This window comes from Pseudophryne corroboree, chromosome 2 (assembly GCF_028390025.1).
Source record: "Pseudophryne corroboree isolate aPseCor3 chromosome 2, aPseCor3.hap2, whole genome shotgun sequence".
Classification (NCBI taxonomy): domain Eukaryota; kingdom Metazoa; phylum Chordata; class Amphibia; order Anura; family Myobatrachidae; genus Pseudophryne; species Pseudophryne corroboree.
Genome location: NC_086445.1, coordinates 631,434,040 through 631,456,240, shown reverse-complemented (window position 1 = coordinate 631,456,240; position 22,201 = coordinate 631,434,040). Strand labels below are relative to the sequence as shown.

The 22,201-nt window shown below is 44.5% G+C and overlaps 1 protein-coding gene across 3 annotated transcripts in view; it reads left to right on the top strand.

The window, feature by feature from the left end:
* Positions 1-9,457, top strand: part of SPDEF (SAM pointed domain containing ETS transcription factor) — a 59,189-nt gene extending 49,732 nt beyond the window's left edge. For all 3 annotated transcript variants that reach the window (XM_063954900.1, XM_063954901.1, XM_063954902.1), the window contains exon 6: positions 6,587-9,457. In XM_063954900.1, coding sequence (XP_063810970.1) covers positions 6,587-6,765 — 179 coding nt within the window. In that variant the 3' untranslated portion in view covers positions 6,766-9,457. The remainder of the gene's footprint in view (positions 1-6,586) is intronic.
* The last annotated feature ends 12,744 nt before the right edge of the window (positions 9,458-22,201 follow it).

Here is a 22,201-nt window from a genome sequence, read left to right as displayed (position 1 = left end):
CATTTGGAGCCGACAAGGAGATTGTCTTTCCTGGAGATGATCCTAGACACGGACCGGTGAAGAAAGCGTTGGTGATACAATCAATGGTCCGGGATATCTTAATGCCTGCCTGGGTATCGGCTCATCAGTGCATTCGCCTTCTGGGGAAGATGGTTGCCCCCTACGAGGCTCTACAGTACGGAAGATTTCATGCTCGATCCTTCCAACTGGATCTCCTAGACAAGTGGTCGGGATCTCATCTACACATGCACCAGAGGATACGTCTGTTGCCAAAAGCAAGGATTTCACTCCTCTGGTGGCTGCAAATGCCTCACCTTCTGGAGGGCCGCAGGTTCGGGATTCATAACTGGATCCTTCTAACCACGGATGCAAGTCTCCAGGGTTGGGGCGCAGTCACTCAAGGGGAAACCTTCCAAGAAAGGTGGTCAAGTCTGGAATCCATTCTTCCAATAAACATTCTGGAACTAAGAGCCATGTACAATGGCCTTCTCCAAGCGGCACATCTTCTGCGAAATCGGGCCAATCAAGTACAGTCAGACAATGTAACGACGGTGGCCTACATAAACCTACAGGGCGGAACGAAGAGCAGAGCGGCTATGTCGGAGGTAACAAGAATCATCCTCTGGGCAGAAAGGCATGCGTTGCCGCTGTCAGCAATCTTCATTCCGGGAGAAGAAGCTTTGGAGGTACTGTTCCAGGTCAAGAGACCCGCAAGCAGTGACGGTGGACGCCCTGGTGACTCCGTAGGTGTTCCAGTCAGTGGACGTGTTTCCTCTACTTCCACTCATTCCAAGGATTCTAAAGCTCATAAGGAGAACAAGAGTTCAGGCAATCCTCATTGCTCCGGACTGGCCAAGAAGGGCTTGGTACACGGATCTTCTGGATCTACTGCTGGAAGATCCGAGGCCTCTTCCTCTTCGGGAGGGCCTGTTGCAACAGGGGTCATTCACTTATCAAGACTTACCGCGGCTACGTTTGGAGGTTGAACACCAGATATTAGCTCGGAAGGGCATTCCAAACAAGGTTATTCCTACCCTGATACAGGCTAGGAAAGGAGTAACGTCTAAACATTACCATCGCATTTGGAAAAAGTATGTGTCTTGGTGTGAATCCAAGAAGTTTTCTACGATGGAGTTTCAACTTGGGCGGTTTGTCCTCTTCTTTCAAGCAGGTGTTGATATGGGCCTGCGTTTGGGATCCATTAAGGTCCAGATTTCGTCCTTGTCCATTTTCTTCCAGAAACAACTGGCTTCCCTTCCTGAGGTTCAGACTTTCTTGAAAGGGATTCTGCACATCCAGCTTCCCTTTGTGCCTCCTACGGCACCCTGGGATCTTAACGTGGTGTTACAGTTGCTCCAATCAGATTGGTTTGAGCCTGTACAGGAGGTTGAGGTCAAGTTTCTCACGTATAAGGCAGTCACGTTGTTGGCCTTAGCTTCTGCTAGGCGTGTGTCTGAATTGGGGGCTTTGTCCTGTGAGAGACCCTACTTAATTTTCCATGAAGATAGAGCTGAGCTCAGGACGCGTCAGCAGTTTCTTCCAAAGGTTGTGTCGGCTTTTCATATCAACCAACCTATTGTGGTGCCAGTGGCTACTGACTCCTCAATTCCCTCAAAGTCCCTGGATGTTGTGAGGGCTTTGAAGATTTATGTAAAGAGAACTTCTCGTCACAGAAAATCAGACTCTCTGTTTGTCCTGTATGATCCCAAGAAACTTGGGTGTCCTGCTTCTAAGCAGACGATTTCTCGCTGGATCAGGTTCACTATCCAGCATGCATATTCTACGGCAGGATTGCCGTGTCCAAATCAGTTAAGGCCCACTCTACTCGTAAGGTGGGTTCTTCTTGGGCAGCTGCCCGGGGTGTCTCGGCTTTACAGCTTTGCCGAGCGGCTACTTGCCCTCTGAGGACCTTAAGTTTGGGCAATCAGTTCTGCAGGAGCCTCCGCGCTCTCCCTCCCTTTCTGGGAGCTTTGGTATATAACCATGGTACTAATGTGGACCCCAGCATCCTCTAGGATGTAAGAGAAAATAGGATTTTAATTACCTACCGGTAAATCCTTTTCTCGTAGTCCGTAGAGGATGCTGGGTGCCCGCCCAGCGCTTTGTGATCCTGCAGGGATTATTTGGTTCAGTACTGCTTTGTTCTTGGTTAAGTACTGTTGTTCTTACTTGGTTAAGTAATATTGTATAGCCGTTGCTGAATTTTCAAGCTGGTTAGCTTGGTTTGCCTTGTATTTGTGAGCTGGTGTGAATCTCGCCACTATCTGTGAAAAATCCTTCTCTCGAAGTTGTCCATCTCCTCGGGCACAGTTTCTAGACTGAGTCTGGCAGGAGGGGCATAGAGGGAGGAGCCAGCCCACACTATTAAACTCTAAAAGTATCCATGGCTCCTGGTGGACCCATCTATACCCCATGGTACTAATGTGGACACCAGCATCCTCTACGGACTACGAGAAAAGGATTTACCGGTAGGTAATTAAAATCCTATTTTTTCATCATGAATATGCCCCATAGTGACACAGTGTTAAGTTATACCCCTTTCACACCGCAACCTCTGAACACGGGTTTTTGGCACACGAATGCACATAACCCGTGTTCATGTGTAGTGTGAAAGATGCCAGGGTTGAAATACCGGGTCGAGTGACCCAGTATTTTAACCCTTCTCTTGAGCAGGGTTGAACACGTGTTCAACCCGGCGCACTTTGCGGTGTGAACGGGAGCAGGGTCGATGCGACCCGTTTCCTGTTCACTCTCTATGTATGGGTGGCGCTTGGAGACCATGTGATCTCCAAGCGCTGCCCCCGCCTCGTCACCTCTAACGTCAGCAACCCGGCATTATGCCGGGCTGCTGACTGCGGTGGGAAAGGTGCCTGAGGCAGGTTGCACCCTGGAAGCTCCCGTGTCGGGCTCCCAGGTGCAACCCGCCTCAGGCGGTGTGAAAGGGGTATTAGTAAGCAACTCTGACTGTTTCTCATTGGCACTAATGATACTTTGTATTAAGTGTTCCAATTTATAGGGAATTACATTAGTAACAGTGAATATTTCTTAATGTGTTTTTTACAATCTTTTTAGATGTGTCTTTATTTTATGTGGCAATAAATTTCACATTTTTATATTTCGGGTCTATTCATATATCTTGTTGTGTCTGTTGCGCAGCCAAGTTTTGTCTTGTACGTTTAAATGGAAGGACTGACATCAGGAGCTTAGCCAGGACATTGTGGGCCCTTTAGCAACATTTTGAAAAGCCGCTATCCCAATGCTTCTAGAGAGACGAGAGACACCTTTCCACAGCAGTTGTTACTTTTATGCCTTAGGTGGTCATTCCGAGTTGTTCGCTCACTAGCTGCTTTTAGCAGCATTGCACACGCTAGGCCGCCGCCCTCTGGGAGTGTATTTTAGCTTAGCAGAATAGCGAGTGAAAGATTAGCAGAATTGCTACTAAATATTTTCTTGCAGTTTCTGAGTAGCTCCAGACCTACTCCTAGATTGCGATCAGCTCGGTCCGTTTAGTTCCTGGTTTGACGTCACAAACACGCCCTGCGTTCGGCCAGCCACTCCCCCGTTTCTCCAGACACTACCGCGTTTTTTTCCCTGACACGCCTGTGTTTTTTAGCACACTCCCGGAAAACGCTCAATTACCACCCAGAAATGCCCCTTTCCTGTCAATCACTCACCAATCAGCAGTGCGACCGAAAAGCGCCGCACGAACACCAGCAAATCTACTAAGCAACAAATCGCAGCATAGCGAAAATCGGCAACGAGCGAACAACTCGGAATGACCACCTTAGTTCATTTTCTGAACCATAGCAGTGCCTTAGTTAATGTTATGTCCATAGTAGTGCCTACGTTTATTTTATGAACCATAATACTGCCCTAGTTCACGTTATGCCACTTTGTAGGGCTGTCAGTATACACTATGCAGCACAGTACCCCCAATTCACCTTAAGACATTTTTTTAAAGTGGCAATCATTTACAAGGCATGGTTTTGCCTTGTACATGATAGCTGTTTTAAAAAAAACATCTGAATTCAGCTGGAAACCACACCACGGACTTCATTACATCCGGCCCACAGTGTCCCCACTTCATATTATGTCACATTACAGTGCCCCAATTCACATTATGGTACATTATAAGGCCCTCCAGTTAATTTTATACCACATTACAATGAGCATGGCCAGGGACATACCTAAATATATTGTAGGCCCCAAGGCACTATTTTGTAAGAGCCCCTATGTACCACCCAATGGTGAAAAATGTATATAACACTAGCTGAAAAATGTATATAACATTTTTGTAGTTTACTAAATTCTACCCACTGGAGGTGCAATCCAAATTTTCATCTGATTGTATGTTTGCGCATTATCGTTCACGCAACGCAAGCCACGGATTGGTAATGACGTCATTATATCAACCTCCTTTTCACCCCCTTAGGGGAGGTTTATTAAAATTCTAATTACGTAGTTTTCCTACTTCCCACCTGAAAAATACCTATGTTAAATTTCAGCGTCCTAACATATCTGGAAGTAAGAGAATTAGTGATGAGTCAGTCAGTCAGTCAGTGAGTGAAGGCCTTCACATTTATATATATAGATATGTAACTTTGACAGGCAAGGTGAGCTCCTCTCCGCTTTGGGTCTCACAGCAGCTGCACTCTTTTCACCTATGGTAGCTACGCCCCTGACTAGAATGTCTTTGCCAACTGTAGCTCCTCAGAAAAGATATTATGGTACATGTGCCAAAGTAAAGGACACTGATGCCTGATAGTTTAAGCCAGGGGTGGCCAACCAGTCAGAGGCAAAGAGACAGAAAAGACCTGGAGTAAAGTGAAAGAGCCATTATCATGCGCGCACCAAAGGCGCGTTCAAAAATAGGGGCATGGCCTAGTTGTCACAAAGCAACACCCCATTTTTGTGCGCACACCTTTTGGTATGATGTTTGCAGCAGTATGACCTTGTGTCACTACCATGTTTTTAGTCACGTACAGTGCCACATACATATAATGCCCCAGTCAGTGATGTAAGTAGAAAAAAATCTCTTAGTTGTACTGTGTGCGCATGCCAAAAAAATGGGTGTGGCCACATGCCAAATGGGGCGATACACATATGCTCCCACAGTGCTAGTTACACATAACTGTCTCCACAGTGCCAGATACATATATGCCCCCCACCGTGCCAGGTACACATATGCCCCACAGTGCCAGATACGCATATGCCCCCAGTGCCAGATACATATAAGCCTCACAGTGCCAGCTACACATATGCTCCACAGTGCCAGGTACACATATGCCCCCACAGTGCCAGATATGTCTCCACAGTGCCAGATATACATGCCCACACAGTGCCAGATACATATATGCCAACACAGTGGCAGATACACATATGCCCCATAGTGCCAGATATACCCCCAGTGCTGCGCACCATGCTGCTGATGGCTATGCCTGTGTGTGAGGGAAGAAGAGCGCAGCGCATGTCTCTCCTGCCCCCCAATCTTTGGCGGTGGTGTGTGTGTATCAGGCGCCGCCGGTTCATGAATCTATCAAAGCTTGCGGTCCGGCAGCCAATCAGGAGCTGCAGCTGCCGGTCCGCGAGCTCTGATTGGCTCACGGGCCGGCGCCCTTAGAAACGCTGCTGCACTAGCAGTGTGTGCCGGGCGGACAGCGGGAGGCAGGACCAGCCGGAGCAGGGAGCCGAGCCGCATGCGACAGAGAAAGAGACGTGTGTTGGCCACCGCTGGTGTAAGCAGTATATGGCAGCTACTCTCAGCCAAACTGAAGGATATTAAGACCATGCAAATTTTTCCTTGGGTTCTGCAATAAAATGTGACATAACGTAAACTAGGGCAGTGAATTTTTTGTCTTGTACCTTTAAATGAAAGACTGACATCACTCCTTCCATTTTTGTGTTGGTATTGGGGAATCAAGATCTTTAAACCTATTAAATATTCCAAATACTCCGACCCGGAGTCAATGGATCAAAAAATTTTAACAATCCATCACAGATGTATGGAGGCCTTTATAGTGGGGTCCACATCCAGTTGCTTTGATCCTTAGCTTTCCACTGGTCTTCTCTGATGGGCCGAGCTGATGTAGCTCACTGGCCAGGAGGGGAAGGGTTGCTGCCTGTCGTTCCTGCTTCACATTTTCAGTGACAGAAAGTTTGGGAAAGTTCAAACCAGGTGAAAGACAAGTGTGGGGACAGCGGTTGTAGAATAAGGATGTTTGTTTTAGACACATTCTCATTTTTAGGATTGACAGCCTCAGTGGTACCCCCCAGGTCTTGGCGTCCTATTCGGCTGCATAATGGTAGTATCTGCCCTGTGTTTACAATATTTAATGTCACCCTCTATATGGCTATAACTGTGTCTGATATTTTCAAATATAATTTATATACACAAACCTGAGGTTTAGAAAGGTCCGTGACAAAAGCCTTTCAAGTTTAGTTTGTGTCACTATAATGTAATCAAATGGTATGGACAGAATCGGGAGCAGTTTATACTTTCATTTGTAATATAATTGAAAAAAACGTAGAAAAATCTGTTCTCACATCCCACTCTCTGGCCTTACTATATCGTCTCATATCTCCACAGGTATCTTCAAGATTGAAGATTCAGCTCAGGTTGCACGTCTGTGGGGAATCCGAAAGAACCGTCCAGCGATGAATTACGATAAATTGAGTCGCTCCATTCGACAATACTACAAAAAAGGCATCATCCGCAAGCCTGACGTATCTCAACGCCTTGTCTACCAGTTTGTCCAACCACTATAAAATGTGTATCTGTGGATGTAGAAGAAGTTAAGGAGTACTAAAGAGATTTGTGTGTGGAAAGAAGCAATAACTGGATGCAGAGCAAATACACACTAAAGAGAGCAGCTCAGAAACTTGCAGAGACTATTTTTTTTACAGAGCATTTGCAGAATAAAATCTAAAAAAAAACTGAAATGGGACTGTATATCTCACGCATACTATTTGCAAAAAAACAAACAAAAAAAATCCCTCAGGCTTCCGTGGCATAAGAAACTTAGAAACTTTACACTTTACATTTATTAGGTCATCTTAACTACTTGCTTACTTTAGAGGTACTCAGTGATGTGAGACCTACTGGACTCAGTGACCTTAGAAGACAATGGGAGGTGGGGAGAGCAGGACAGAGTGACCATATAGTACTGCAAACATATAATAGCACAGTGCTATCCATGTTTCAGATGAACAGGGACCACCTACTGCAATTATGTGATTGGGAAGTCATACATTAGAGCCTATGGCAGCTGTCACAAATTTTGAGGTCCATAAATAGGACTAAGAGTTCTAAACCCAAATTAGAGCAAGCTTGGTGTAAATTCATGTTTTCACAATCTGTACATACACAATTCTCTTCATGAAGTCATAGCTTCTATTCACATTATTTATTTTAGCAACATAACCTATTACTTGTACACTAAATGAAAGGAATTCAAAAATATTGGTACGTGACCTTATGGTCTCATAACTACATCCCTTACAAATAGATTTCTATTTTATACACACAGCATGACGCTAATTATTGTAGCAGGCTCACCAACTTTATTATGAGGCCCTCCAGGAGATTCTAGGGGGGGTTCAGGGCTCAGGTGGGAGTTATGAGTGAGCATGGAGTGGTGAGTCAAATCATCCTAGCCCCACCCCGATTACTCATTGCAGCGGTTTGCAGAATTGTGCAGGAGGGAATGACCACAATAAAGCAATTCCCTACGAATCTTGTTATCAAGCCCCATGACTGTCAATTCTACTATGGATGCAGGAGGCTAGTTTACTCTCTTAGAAGTCCAGGAGAGCTTATAAAAATGTGTGAATCTCCTGGATATTGCAGGAGAATAGGCATTACTGGATTGTTCTGACATGTTGCCATGGTATGATATATGACCTGTTATGTTGAATGAATGTTATAATTTCTTCCTTTTTTTGTACAGTGCTTCCGGGAAAGTATTCACTGTACTTCACTTTTTCCATCTTTTGTTATGTTACAGTCTTATTCCAAAATGGAATAAATTAATTTTTCCCTCAAAATTCTACACACAATACCCCATAATGACAAGTTGAAAAAAGTTTTTTTGAGATTTTTGCAAATGTATTAAAAATAAAAAACTAAGAAATCACATGTACATAAGTATTCACAGCCTTTGCCATGAAGCTCAAAATTGAGTTCAGGTACATCCTGTTTACACTGAGCATCCTTGAGATGTTCCTACAGCTTAATTGGAGTCCACCTGTGGTACATTCAGTTGATTTGACATGATTTGGAAAGGCACACATCTGTTTATATATGGTCCCACACTTGACTGTTGATGTCTGAGCACAAACCAAGCATGAAGTCAAAGGAATTATCTGTAGACCACCGAGACAGGATTGTCTTGAGGCACAAATATTGTGAAGGGTACAGAAAAATATCTGCTGGTTTGAAGGTCCCAATGAGTACAGTGGCCTCCATCATCCATAAATGGAAGACGTTCGGAACCAACAGGACTCTTCCTAGAGTTGGCCGGCCATCTAAACTGAGCGATCGGGGGAGAAGTGCCCTCGTCAGGGAGGTGACAAAGAACCAGAAAGTCACTCTGTCAGAGCTACAGCATTCCTCTGTGGAGAGAGGAGACCCTTCCAGTAGGACAACCATCTCTGTAGCAATCCACCAGTCAGGCCTGTATGGTAGAGTGGCCAGACGGAAGCCACTCCTTAGTAAAAACCACATGGCAGCCCGCCTGGAGTTTGCCAAAATGCACCTGAAGGACTCTCAGACCATGAGAAACAAAATTCTCTGGTCTGATAAGACAAAGATTGGACTCTTTGGCGTGAATGCCAGGTGTCATATTTGAAGGAAACCAGGCACCGCTCATCACCAGGCCAATACCATCCCTACAGTGAAGCATGGTGGTGGTAGCATCATGCTGTGGGGATGTTTTTTAGCGGCAGGAACTGGGAGACTAAACAGCAATGTACAGAGACATCCTGGATGAAAACCTGCGCCAGAGCGCTCTTGACCTCAGACTTTCAGCAGGACAACAACCCTAAGCACACAGCCAAGATATCAATGGAGTGGCTTCAGGACAACTCTGTGAATGTCCTTGAGTGGCCCAGCCAGAGCCCAGACTTGAATCCGATTGAACATGTCTGAAGAGATCTGAAAATGGCTGTGCACTGACGTTTCCCATCCAACCTGATGGAGCTTGAGAGGTGCTGCAAAGAGGAATGGACGAAACTGCCCAAAGATAGGTGTGCCAAGCTTGTGGCATCATATTCAAATAGATTTGAGGCCGTAATTGCTGCCAAAGGTGCATCAACAAAGTATTGAGCAAAGACTGTGAATACTTACGTACATGTGATTTCTTAGATTTTTCTTTTTAATAAATTTGCAGTAGAATTTTCAGGGGGGAAAAATGAACTTATTCCATTTTGGATTAAGGCTGTAAAATAACAAATTGTGGAAAAAGTAAAGCTCTGTGAATACTTTCCGGATGCACTGTATATTAATTAAATATAGTTGACAATACTGCCAAATACAACTGATTAATTTCACAAAAATCATTGTAGCGTGTATAGGTATTTTGTATATCTGCACACATTTTAAGTTTTACTTTTATCTAAAGCTTCTGTGTTTCTTATACCATTTAACTGTATTTGACTTTATCAGTCTTTTATTAAATAATATTTGATTAAAAACTGTGTCTATAAATGTTCAGCAGACCATACATACTATTACTATATGTACTTCCCATGTTACAAATTAATATCATGCAACTGATATTTTCAGTTAACAGTATATGTACTGTTTTCTATAAAATGTCCTGTGACATACATGCAGCATACAGACATGGGAAATAAGTGCTCGGGAGGAAAAGTTATCATAGAAAGGTGTGCAATATAAACTTCATATTCCAAACACACATTCAGCTTCAATATGGACATGATGACTGTAAGAGTAACTGATTTGGTGCTTTGTGTGTCTGCTCCCCATTGTATTTGCTTCTGTTGTTTCTAATGGCATTCTTTCTGCACATATGCATTCATTGGGCTACGCTTGTGCAGACCCATGCTGTAGGTAACCTTTTAGAGTTCGTACTTTTTATGATTTAGCAAACACCATAAAAATGTATGGTGGTTGCTGTTCCAATGGAGGGATCGCAGCAAATATTGAATATATAGGGCCTGATTCAGGTTAGATTGCAATAGCGTGCATGCTACAAAGTACCGATGTTCGGTACTTTGCATATGTGTCAAGGGCGGATTTCCAACAAAGTAAATCTAGGAACCCGCCTAGGGCCTGGTGGGTCCCAAGGGGTTCATGGCCGGGCCCTCATGAAATCTCGCCCATCCATGATCCATCACAAAGGCTGGATTCTAGTGAAATGTTTTGCAGAGGCTCAGTAACGGGACTCAGACTCATTACAGCACATGACCTGCTTCGCACTCCCAGAGTCCCACTGTCTGCAGTGCATCGGAGAGCCTGCTGACCAGGCCCAGCGCAGCAGAAGCTGCCATTGCCAGAGCAGAGGGACGGAGAGAGGCAGCGTCAGACTATCTGAGGATCACAGTGCACGCAGGTACTGTGAACAAACTATATATATATTATTACTTACTACTTTATAATGATTGAATTATGTAGGATTAATTTTTTATGGTAGGTGTAGAGTGGACAGAACTGCCTTATATTAAAAGTATATTGTAATATACATCATGACCGTGATATTGTGATATACATCATAATTTGTGTAAGAATTATTAGTACATCAATTAAGGATGATGGTTGATTTACCAATTATTTTTGATGCTATTGTGCCGAGGTACTTGAGATATAAGCCAGTCCTATATAATCCCAACCTACCGCAAAAAATAAATCCTTTTGTGTACTAAAAAAAAGGAGGGGGAGGGAGGACTGGTATCTTGCCTAGGGCAACACGTGGTCTAATTCCAGCTCTTGCATGCATGTGCAGTATGGGTCTGTGACGTTGGTCGCACTACGGCATCAGACTGTCAGTGATTGACAGTCTGATGCCATTTGGAGGCATGTTGCCACCATTGCAGGAGAGGAACGAGGCCAGGATCTCCGTCAGAGGGCAGAGATTTTTTGGCCTCTTGGTAGGGCTTGCAGCAGCTGGCCAGTGGTTTCGGAGATGATCTGATGCTGCGTCTTAGGACTTCATATGGTTTAGGGATACTTCCTCTGTGTGGGAAACATTAAAAAAACTAGATTTTTTTATGATTTCCCACAAAATATTGTTAATGAATAACTCCCTTAGTGTACTGCTCAGAATGAGAAATGTGCAGTACTATATGTGCCTGTATGTCTGTTTTTGTAATGTGTCTGTTTTGTGTGTTACGCTATGTGAATTTAGTTGTAGATTTGTTTGTATATGTTTCAATATATGTGTATTTGTCCATAAGCCATCTTGTGTGTAGTAGTGTGTGTATATGTGTCTCAAAGTAATTTTTATTAGTGTTAAATAAACAGCTCTTTGTAAACCCCTGTCACTCATTCCATATCTATTGTACATTAATATCTTTTATTGCTCAATATCCTCACTCCCTGCACAGTTATCCACATATATTTACTTACTAATATCTAATAGAAATTTAATTAAAAGGTTATCTGTCTGTGGGAAAGCCTGTTATCTACTCCATATGTTCTGTTAGTTGTCGGTTTAAGCCTATTGTGGGTGTAACACTGCCGACAACAAGGTTTCTCTAGTTCCCACGATGTCTTCTGATCATAGTGTGAACACAGTGCCTATTTGCAGACTAATGCAGCCCTATTGTATGTAGGCACCTCCCTATAGCAGTCTTCTCACGGTCAAGTAAAGGAGGGAGGGGGTTAAGCAAGTAAATTAACAAATGAACGTAATTCAATGATAATGTGTCCACAAACTTTCATTCATTTAGAAGTGTATCAAGTTATTATAACCAATTAGCAGATATATTAGCCAAGAAGCTAACTTAATAAAAAAAAAAAAAAATTATGTGCTCAGTTTCTGAACAGTTGAAGTTCATGTATCTAAGATTTAAATTACTTTTAAATGCTGGACATAGTGCAATTAAATGTAAATCAAATTCTGTATATGTATGTATGTATGGTTAGCAGTATAAAAATCATCAAAAGCCATTTTTACTGTTTGTCATGTTTCTGCTTCTCAACCCTTTTGCTTGTTTTACACGAAAGCACACTGATTTACCTGACAAGAAGATGTTTTTACAGGACCCCACCTGGGATGGTATCGGAATCCCTGCGATTGGGATATCGACAGAATGCCGACAGCGGCATCCCAATGTTCACAATCTCAACGGATCCCGTTGAAAATTTTAACCATACCTCACCTACATAGGGGCACTCTCACGACAGCAGCTATAGTTGCAACCAAGCAAGGCTTCCATGCTGTCGGGTTGGTTAAAGCTTGGCGGGGAGGATTCAATTAACTGCGACAAGCTAAGATTTTACCACTGCTCAACTTAACGCTCATGTTGCAGGCTATTTTTCTGCGACCCTTGCTACTGATTTAGAGAAGGGGCAAATAACATTGGCTGACAGTACACAAGGCTATTAGTGGCCATAAGCAAAGTACTTGAGGTTCTTAAAAGGTGTCACATTGTAGATGTGTAGCTTTAACAGTGGAAAAATAATAGAAAGCAATTGTTTATATCAAGTTAAAGCCTTTAGAGTATTTTGGGGTACAGAGAAAATGCCTGCACTGTGCTATTATTTATAAGCAAGTTTAAAAATATTAGGAAAAACACTTGTAACCACTGGCGTATCTATAATGGGTGCAGTGTGTGTGGTGCACACGGGCCCCTGGGTCCAGAGGGGGCCCACACCGCGCACACTGTACCCATTTCTTCTTTACATACCTTTCCGGTGTCCATCGGTGACCGTGTGTGGGCCCCCTCCTCTCCCATAGCCTTCACCGCCGCTTCTAGCCCACTGAGCGCTAGAGACTGGCACAGTGTCGGAGTGTAGAGCGCATGATGCGCAGGACTCCGAAAACATGGCGCTGCGCCCATTTTTCGGAGTCCTACGCATGCGCTGTAGACTCTGGCACTGTTCCAGAGTCTCAGTGCTGAGAGCGCTAACAGCGGCGATGACGGCTACGGAAGAGGAGGGGGCCCACACACGGAGTCTGCACACGGGTCCCCTCCTCTCTAGAAACACCGCTGCTTGTAACTTCCATTTAAATTTCAATAATCCTTTATGCATCAATACAACACCACAAATACATGTTCCACATAATTAATGCTATTTTTAATTAATCCCCAAAATTATGCATGTCAGAAGGTTGGGGGGGGGGGGGGGATAGGGCATCCTGCCCATTCTTAAACCTTATTAATTTTACCAAGTCCACTGAAAATAGTATTTTCAAATTAAGAGGATGGGATAAGACCTGATTGTCGCTGACACTGATCTGGTGCAACATTGAAGACCTTTTGAGAATGCAATCTTTCTGCCTCTTTACCGATTACAGTAATCTTGTGTCACAAAATGAAATCTCTTCTCTGTAATGTCTTTCACAATGAGACACACTGGGGCAGATTCAAATGTTTGAAAAGTCAGTTGGGAGTCTGTATTTTCCTATTTAATAGATAGGGAGAAACAGACACCCAACCGACTTTTCAAACATTTGAATTCCACCCACTACTGTCTGTACTTTATACAGTAATCAATGCTTGGTGTTTATTTGTTTGTTTTTTGCAGATATATATTCCCAGTAGCCCTATGTTTGCCCCATCATACTTGAATTCTTTCCAGGGCCGGCTCCAGGCCTACTAGTACCCTGAGCGAGAACATGTAAAAGCCCCCCCTCCCAACCCCTATGCGCGCGCCTAAGACGCGCACGCTCCAGGAAAAGTGGGTGTGGCCTCTGTAAAAGTGGGTGTGGCCTCATAACTTCATACTATTAGACTATAAATAAATATATTTTCACACCCCCTCTACGCACACAATTAGCAGCCTTACACATAACAGCCACAGTAGTGTTCCTTACACACAATGGGGGTCATTCCGAGTTGTTCGCTCGGTAAAAATCTTCGCATCGCAGCGATTTTCCGCTTAATGCGCATGCGCAATGTTCGCACTGCGACTGCGCCAAGTAAATTTGCTATGCACTTAGGAATTTTACTCACGGCTTTTTCATCAGTCTGGCGATCGTAATGTGATTGACAGGAAATGGGTGTTACTGGGCGGAAACAGGCCGTTTTATGGGCGTGTGGGAAAAAACGCTACCGTTTCCGGAAAAAACGCAGGAGTGGCCGGAGAAACGGAGGAGTGTCTGGGCGAACGCTGGGTGTGTTTGTGACGTCAAACCAGGGACGACAAGCGCTGAACTGATCGCAGATGCCGAGTAAGTCTGAAGCTACTCAGAAACTGCTACGAGGTGTGTAATCGCAATATTGCGAATACTTCGTTCGCAATTTTAAGATGCTAAGATTCACTCCCAGTAGGCGGCGGCTTAGCGTGAGCAACTCTGCTAAAATCGCCTTGCGAGCGAACAACTCGGAATGAGGGCCCATGTCTCCAGTATAGTGTCAGATACACATAATGTCTCCAGTATAGTGCCAGATACACATAATGTGCAGTGCCAGATAGACATGATATGCCCCCCAGCAATGCCAGCTACACATGACATGCCCCCCAGCAGTGCCAGCTACACACAATATGCCCCCCAGCAGTGCCAGCTACACATGATAGTGTTCACTTTTTAGGGCAGGGTGCTGATCACAGGGAGGGCACATTTTTAAGTTAGGAGGGCAAAATGATGTACATACTGTAATGCTTGGTGCTCATCTTCCTACATGGTAAAGCATGGACAGTGCGCGCCGAAGCAAAAATTTAGGGGCATTGCTTCGTGGGGAAGGTGCGTGGCCACATAATAGTGGCAATTCACATTACACCACACAGTAGTGCAGTTAATACACACTGCACCAGATAGAACCTCCTAGACACTTTGCGCCAGGCAGAGCATGTTAGACACTTTGCGCCAGGCAGAGCACGTTAGACACTTTGCGCCAGGCAGAGCACGTTAGACACTTTGCGCCAGGCAGAGCACTGAGACACATTGCACCAGGCAGAGCACTGAGACACATTGCGCCAGGCAGAGCACGTTAGACACTTTGCGCCAGGCACAGCACGTTAGACACATTGCCTAGCCACAGACGCCTAGCGGGAACACTACATGATATGCTCCCCAGCCGTGCCAGCTACACATGACATGCCCCCCAGCAGTGCCAGCAACACATGACATGCCCCCCAGCAGTGCCAGATTCATAAATGGCCACACAGTGCCAGATGTCCCCACAGTTCCAGATACATAAATGCCCCTACAGTGCCAGATACAGAAATGCCCCCACAGTGCCAGATATGCCCCCACAGTGCCAGATAAATGCCCCCACAGTGCCAGATACATAAATGCCCCTACAGTGCCAGATACAGAAAAGCCCCCACAGTGCCAGATATGCCCCCACAGTGCCAGATATGCCCCCACAGTGCCAGATACATAAATGCCCCTACAGTGCCAGATACAGAAAAGCCCCCACAGTGCCAGATATGCCCCCACAGTGCCAGATATGCCCCCACAGTGCCAGATACATAAATGCCCCCACAGTGCCAGATACATAAATGCCCCACAGTGCCAGATATGCCCCCACAGTGTCAGATATGCCCCCACAGTGCCAGATACATAAATGCCCCTACAGTGCCAGATACAGAAAAGCCCCCACAGTGCCAGATATGCCCCCACAGTGCCAGATATGCCCCCACAGTGCCAGATACATAAATGCCCCCACAGTGCCAGATACATAAATGCCCCCACAGTGCCAGATAAATGCCCCCACAGTGCCAGATAAATGCCCCCACAGTGCAGATATGACCCCACAGTGCAGATATGACCCCACAGTGCCATGCCCCCACAGTGCAGATATGACCCCACACAGTGCCATGCCCCACAGTGCAGATATGACCCCACACAGTGCCATCCATAAATGCCCCCCCCCCCAATACCTGCAGCGCTAGGAGGGGGAGGAGTACTGCTGTCTGCGGGTGCAGGTGCGGGTGCAGGTCCGGGTGGGTGCAGGTCCGGGTGCGGGCGGCCGGCCGGCCCCCAAAGCGCTTGTGTGCGCTATGCGCGCTGTGCAGCACCGGCGTCTGACGTTAGACACTGGCGCCGCTCAGCGCGCATAGCGCACACAAGAGTTCAAGGCCAATGCTGCACAGGGCCGGCTCCAGGTTCGAATATAGCGGCGCTCATTAAGGGTGGCGCCCTGCGCGGCCGCTCTATTCGAACATACCTGGAGCCGGCCCTGATTCTTTCTACTATAAAGTACCCATCACAACTGCTTGGGTACTACTCCGTAGATCTAATACAGGGCCAGAATATGTACTGATAATGTCAAATATTACCTTTAAACATGAAGCTATATACTAATACCGTGGAGCCGTTATGGCCACTAGACCACGTGCACGTGCTACGCACTTTGTACGCTATTTGCGTACAGAGTCCTGCACGTGGTACGCACTTGGCGTACACACGCTGCGCTGAGTGTACGGATCACACACAGCGGGCGCACACACAGTTGATAACCTTTTAAACCTTGCTAATGAAACACAGTGAGAATATACTTATACTCTAAACCTTAATAACCAAGTACCGAAAAGATGTAACGATTAGGACCTTCTAAGCAATGTGTATGGTGTTTGAACAATTGAGTCACTAAGAAAAGCCCTTAGCAATAAACAGTGAAAACACAAGACCTGGTTTGGATTTAAAACCGCAGCAGTTCTAACACTGCCGTGGATTATTTAGAGAAAAAGGGGAAACACAATACAAGTTATACACTACAAACTAACAGAGAAATCTAAACAGAATAACAGAATATACATGAACAATAGCGAACAATCGCAAACAAGAGCGGACAGAATGAGAACACAATGAGAACAAATGGCGAACAAAATGGATAACAAAATGGCTACAGAGAATAATACATACGTGGGGATGATTCGCAAGCGCGTCCTGGATCCAGCCCTCAGCATTCAGAGAGAAAGCCTTCAGAGAGAGTGAGTGACTGGCCAGGCAATGGTGGTCTTTATATACACAACATACATTCACAATACAATGGTCCCTATAATCTCATTGTTCATTGGACACAGGAATGTGTCTCCACATTATAGCAAAGGTCATAGGTGGATTTGAACAGGTGGGCTGTGTCTTTCTCCAACTGCTCTGGTGGGAGGTATCTTCAGGATTCCCGCCGCATGTGTAATTTACAGCAAATACAATATGTGTTCATAAACTACTTTTGTACATAACTATACGCAGGAGCGAGCGATCCTTTCCTAACTAGCATCGGAATGTTACTCATAAAATACCCTACAGCTGGATACTAAACACCACCTTTCAACCTTTGTCTGACCCTTCCTATCATGCAAAGAGGAATCTCTCTGTCCAGGAACAGTTTAAACTAAACATACTTACTGACATTGTCTAGGGGAATATTTACTAAAATATACGCTATTTGGGTTAAATATGCTACGATCGAGTCGCACGCTAGACGCTTACAAACTCTACCGTAAATGCGCATACACCGCGCGTGATCGCCGAAGAGATCTTACGCAAATTGCGGATATGTGCACGCACGGCAGAGCGTGTGCACGTGCAGCGGGTATGTGCATGAGGGGTTAGTACAAGGCATATGTATCAGGATATTTTTCGACTTTGACAGTACTAAGCCTTGAAAAGTGGTAAATTGCATGGTGATAAAGTACCAACCAACCAACCAACCAACCAACTAACTCCTAACTGTTATATTTCCAACACAGCCTGTAACATGACAGCTAGGAGCTGATTGGCTGGTACTTTATCACCGTGCAATTTATCACTATTCAAGGCTTAGTACATCTCTTCCATCTCACAATTCCTTCAAAATATACTTCATTATGTTTAATTTCAGTCTTCCTCACAGTGGCAAACGCAAGATTTTGAGAGGGAGGTTTCCAAATGCAATCCACAGTCCCCCACTCTACGGAATATGGAATACAGTAGTAATATTTGACTCTATAGTATAGGCTGTATCAAACATATTTAAATAATATAAATAAGTGGTCAGGAAAAGGTTAAATATACTATAGAAAATAAAAAAGACATAAATATAATAGAACCAGTACTGCACTTTCTAAGCACACATTCTCCCACCACATGGTAAGGCCCCTCTCTCTTCTTCCTGATAGCTACGCTCTGGTCCAGTGCAATGATCCAGGACTCACATGCAGCAAACTTGGTAGAAGAAGCTGCTACCACTGGGCATGTGCAGCAGCTCTGCTCTGTCCCTTACACTGCATGATATGGCGGCAGCTCTAGTCATCATATTATATACCATTGCTATTGCCATAATTTGAACCACTTGCTAAGAGTAGGGGGGTTTCTGGGCAACCGGAAGCCCCCCCTGCGCTTGCCTATGCCTCACTACTATGTGCTGCCTGTGCAGAAAGCTGGCACTCCGCAAACTTTTGTTCCCTGGCAGAAATCCAAAGTTACAATTGCTAAGTGTTTGCTCTGTGGAGCGGCCATTTGGAGCTTCGTTAATTACCTCCACTGTGTGTAAAAACAGTGGGCCCTACTATCAAACTAGTAAAAGCTGCTGGCTAGTGGGAAATAATGAGAATAAATTTCTACAGTATATGTTACTATTCAGACTTCCTATCTTATCTTTTTTTATTTTTTTATGTATTCTCTATTTAGGTAAAGCAGGTAGTAACCTAACCATGTTATAACCATAACATCACAGGCCAGCTAACTGCAATTACAAGAACATTTTGTTGGTTTACATAGTTATTTAAACTTTTATAAACACAAGGCAATAGAAAATAACAAACAAGGAAGGAAGCAGAGCAAATTTCCCATTAGTCACGTGAGACACGTGCCTAGAGGTTACACTTGTTTGGGGGCGGCATTTGGATGCTGGTATTGGTACTGTCAGCCCAAAATGTACCAGTAACTGTACAATATTTCCACTGTACTGTACCATATTCCACCTTGAATGGCGGGTAAATGGGTGGGACATGCACATACTGCCCCTGTAAGCTGTTCCACTTAGTAAATATGTAAATATATTAAAAATAAAGAAATGTCATAGTGTTTTTTTTTATTATTCTATTAAATTGGTTATCATCAAATGGCTTATAACCAATTAATAAAAATAATAATAATTAGGCAGGGCGCTGGGGGGCTGAGTGGCCTGTTGTGCCTAGGGGTACGCCCTTGTAATGGTAAAGGAGGGAAGATGGGGGGAGAGATAATTATATATAACAATTAATTAATTAATTAATTAACCCCAAAGCAACAATCTCACAAGGTTACAAAGAAGAGGAATAAGTATGGCGGGAGTCTAGGCTACAGTACTAAAAAGCAGCCAACAGTAAAGTTGGGTACACACCTGACCGTCACATAGGCAGACCCGGCGTTGCGCTGACAAAGCAGCTGATCCAGGTAAGTATGCACACTTACCAATCAGCCGCTCAACATATCGGTCAGGACAGCCAGCTGGACTGACATTTAAATTTGCCCACCCAGCTGTAATGTCAGCCTCCGCAGCAAATGTACGGACGGTCGGTGGACTACCCGTACACTCAACCAGACGTGCCGATATATCTGAAGATATATCAGCCATCGGCTGTGCTGCATAGCCAGTGCGATATGTCTGTGAACTCTGTCATTCACTGACGTATCGCGGTACACACCCATTGACGAGTTCACGATATATGAGTCGTTTGCTTGAGAAGCCAATATATCGCCTAGCGTGTTCCCAGCTTAAGAAATATGTTTACAAAATCCTTTAACAGTAAGATAGCTAGTAATTGCATCATTGTTATTCAAGGTGTTGCAACAGTTATACTGTAAATGTGTGAGTTTTTTCCTCCTCTTTCATTGTGTATATTTACTTAAAGGAGAGTATTATATTTCCTTTAAAACATATAATGTGACATATTCGTTTCAACCTATTTTAATTTTGTCACTGCCAAAAATCCTTTCCATGCACAGATTCTCTAAGACAGTTACAGTAAGCCTGACTGAAGAACAGGGCACACATATTATCATCCCCACTGATCTCACGCTAACATAAGGCATGGCTGTTACTTACAGTTATCCATAACGAACAATCAGCAATTCGATTTTATTTGTCAAGTGCAAGGTAGATTCAAAGGAAAATCTATCTTACTGGTTCCCATATGTTACTACTTATTTGCACCTAAGTAATTGCATCACTGAGAAAAAATTGGCTATCCAGTAACTCACATTATCAGTCTCACTTTGTACCTTATGCAGAGTTGAACACTAGAAAACCACTATAGACTTGTATCTCTGCGGCCAAACAGCCCGTATCGGTATACTTGGTTTTATAGTCTACATTATTATCAGCGCGCCCTTGCATCAGACCTCTCCTTGGTTCAAAAGATAGAACTGTGTGAAAACAGGCATAATTACTGGCATGCCAGGGCCGAAACTAGGATTTTCGTAACCCGGGGCAAGGAAGTAATTTGGCGCCCCCCCTTCTTCCCCTCAAAGGAAAAAAACAACAAAAAACAATGAAAATAAAACAAACAAACCGTGTCAGACTAAAATAATCAGATTATCAAAAATTTTGATAAAAGGGGATACTATTGGACAATATTCCCCTATGTGCCTCAAATGCCCTTTGCATCACATGCCCCGCCAGCGTGTTCAACTACATGCTCCTCTGTGTGTCCCCATACATTGCACTATATCATAACACTTCATCACTGCACTACATTTCCCTATCCACTGCACTACATCACTATACTACATCCCCTACACACTGAACTCCATCACTACACTACACTACATGCCCCTATGTACTGCACTAAATACCCTATATGCTACACTACATCACTACACTACATCCCATTATATGCTACACCACATCAGTGCACTACATGCCCCTATATACTGCAATACATTACTATACTACATACCCTATATGGTACACTACATCACCACACTACATCCCCCTATAAGCTACACCAAATTCCCCCATCAGAGAGGCAAAGGGGAGGTTGATACTGCTAACTGGGAGCACAGTGCGCTTCTATAGCTTCTACGGTGCACCGCGTGCTAGTTGCAGCACTGCATGGCAAAGAAGAGAGTTTAAGAGAGTAGCCGGCATAGGAGAGATCCCAGGTACTGGAGCTCACCCGCACAGCGGCGGAGCCAGCTGTGGGCAGACAGGTGGGTCAGAGACATTGCCCCGGGATCTGTCTGCTGTCTCACTGGAGCAGGACAGCACTGCTTGTTAAACAAAAAACCCTGCTTCTCTGTAACTCCTTGGCGCCCCCTTGCCCCCCCCCCCCCCCCCCCCCCAGTTACGGCCCTGGGCATGCACAACTCTGCATACCGCAATTCCATACCGCAATTAACTGTAATTTTTCAAACCCAGCCTGTGACATGGCAGTTAGGTGTTGATTGGGTGGTCAAGAAAAAAGAAATGACTGATTGCGCTATCTCTCCAGGTGCGTATATGAATAAAGACACGTTTAAATCACCTCTCTGGTTTTTATTTTAGTGCAAAAGTTATATCTCACACAACAATATATTAAAAAACTCAATATGCATGCATATTCATTAAGAGCTCATTCTAAAAATTATAATATTATTTCTCTGTTTAAACATCCAGTGCTCAGACCTGTTAGGAACAATTGTTAGTTCCACTAAAGTAAGTGCAGCATAGCTTGTATTTCCACAGCATTAAATGGTGTTTTTCCAAAGATAATGGAACTCAGTCCTTTGTATATAGACACAGTTTCCACAACATTAAATGGTGTTTTTCCAAATATAATGGAACTCAGTCCTTTGTATATAGACACAGTTCTTATTCATATACTGGGCATAGTCCATAAACTGACAGTTTATTCACTGCAATAAGCCGTTTACCGCCGTGTCCGTGAATACAGACGTGCTGGGGAGATCCTCGCTGTGCACAGCGGCAGTGTTTACTCTCCCTTTCCCCGTCTTTCCTCCGTGGTGGTAGCGGTACTGGATGGTCTCTAACCCTCAGCGTGTTGGGGCCGCTTGTATGTGGACACTTGCAGAGCAGACTCTCCACCTGGCTGGCCGCGTCTCCTCTAATTGCGGTTCAGCTTAGGCGGCAGGTGTGTGAGGTCTCGCTGGTTGTCCTTAGCTCC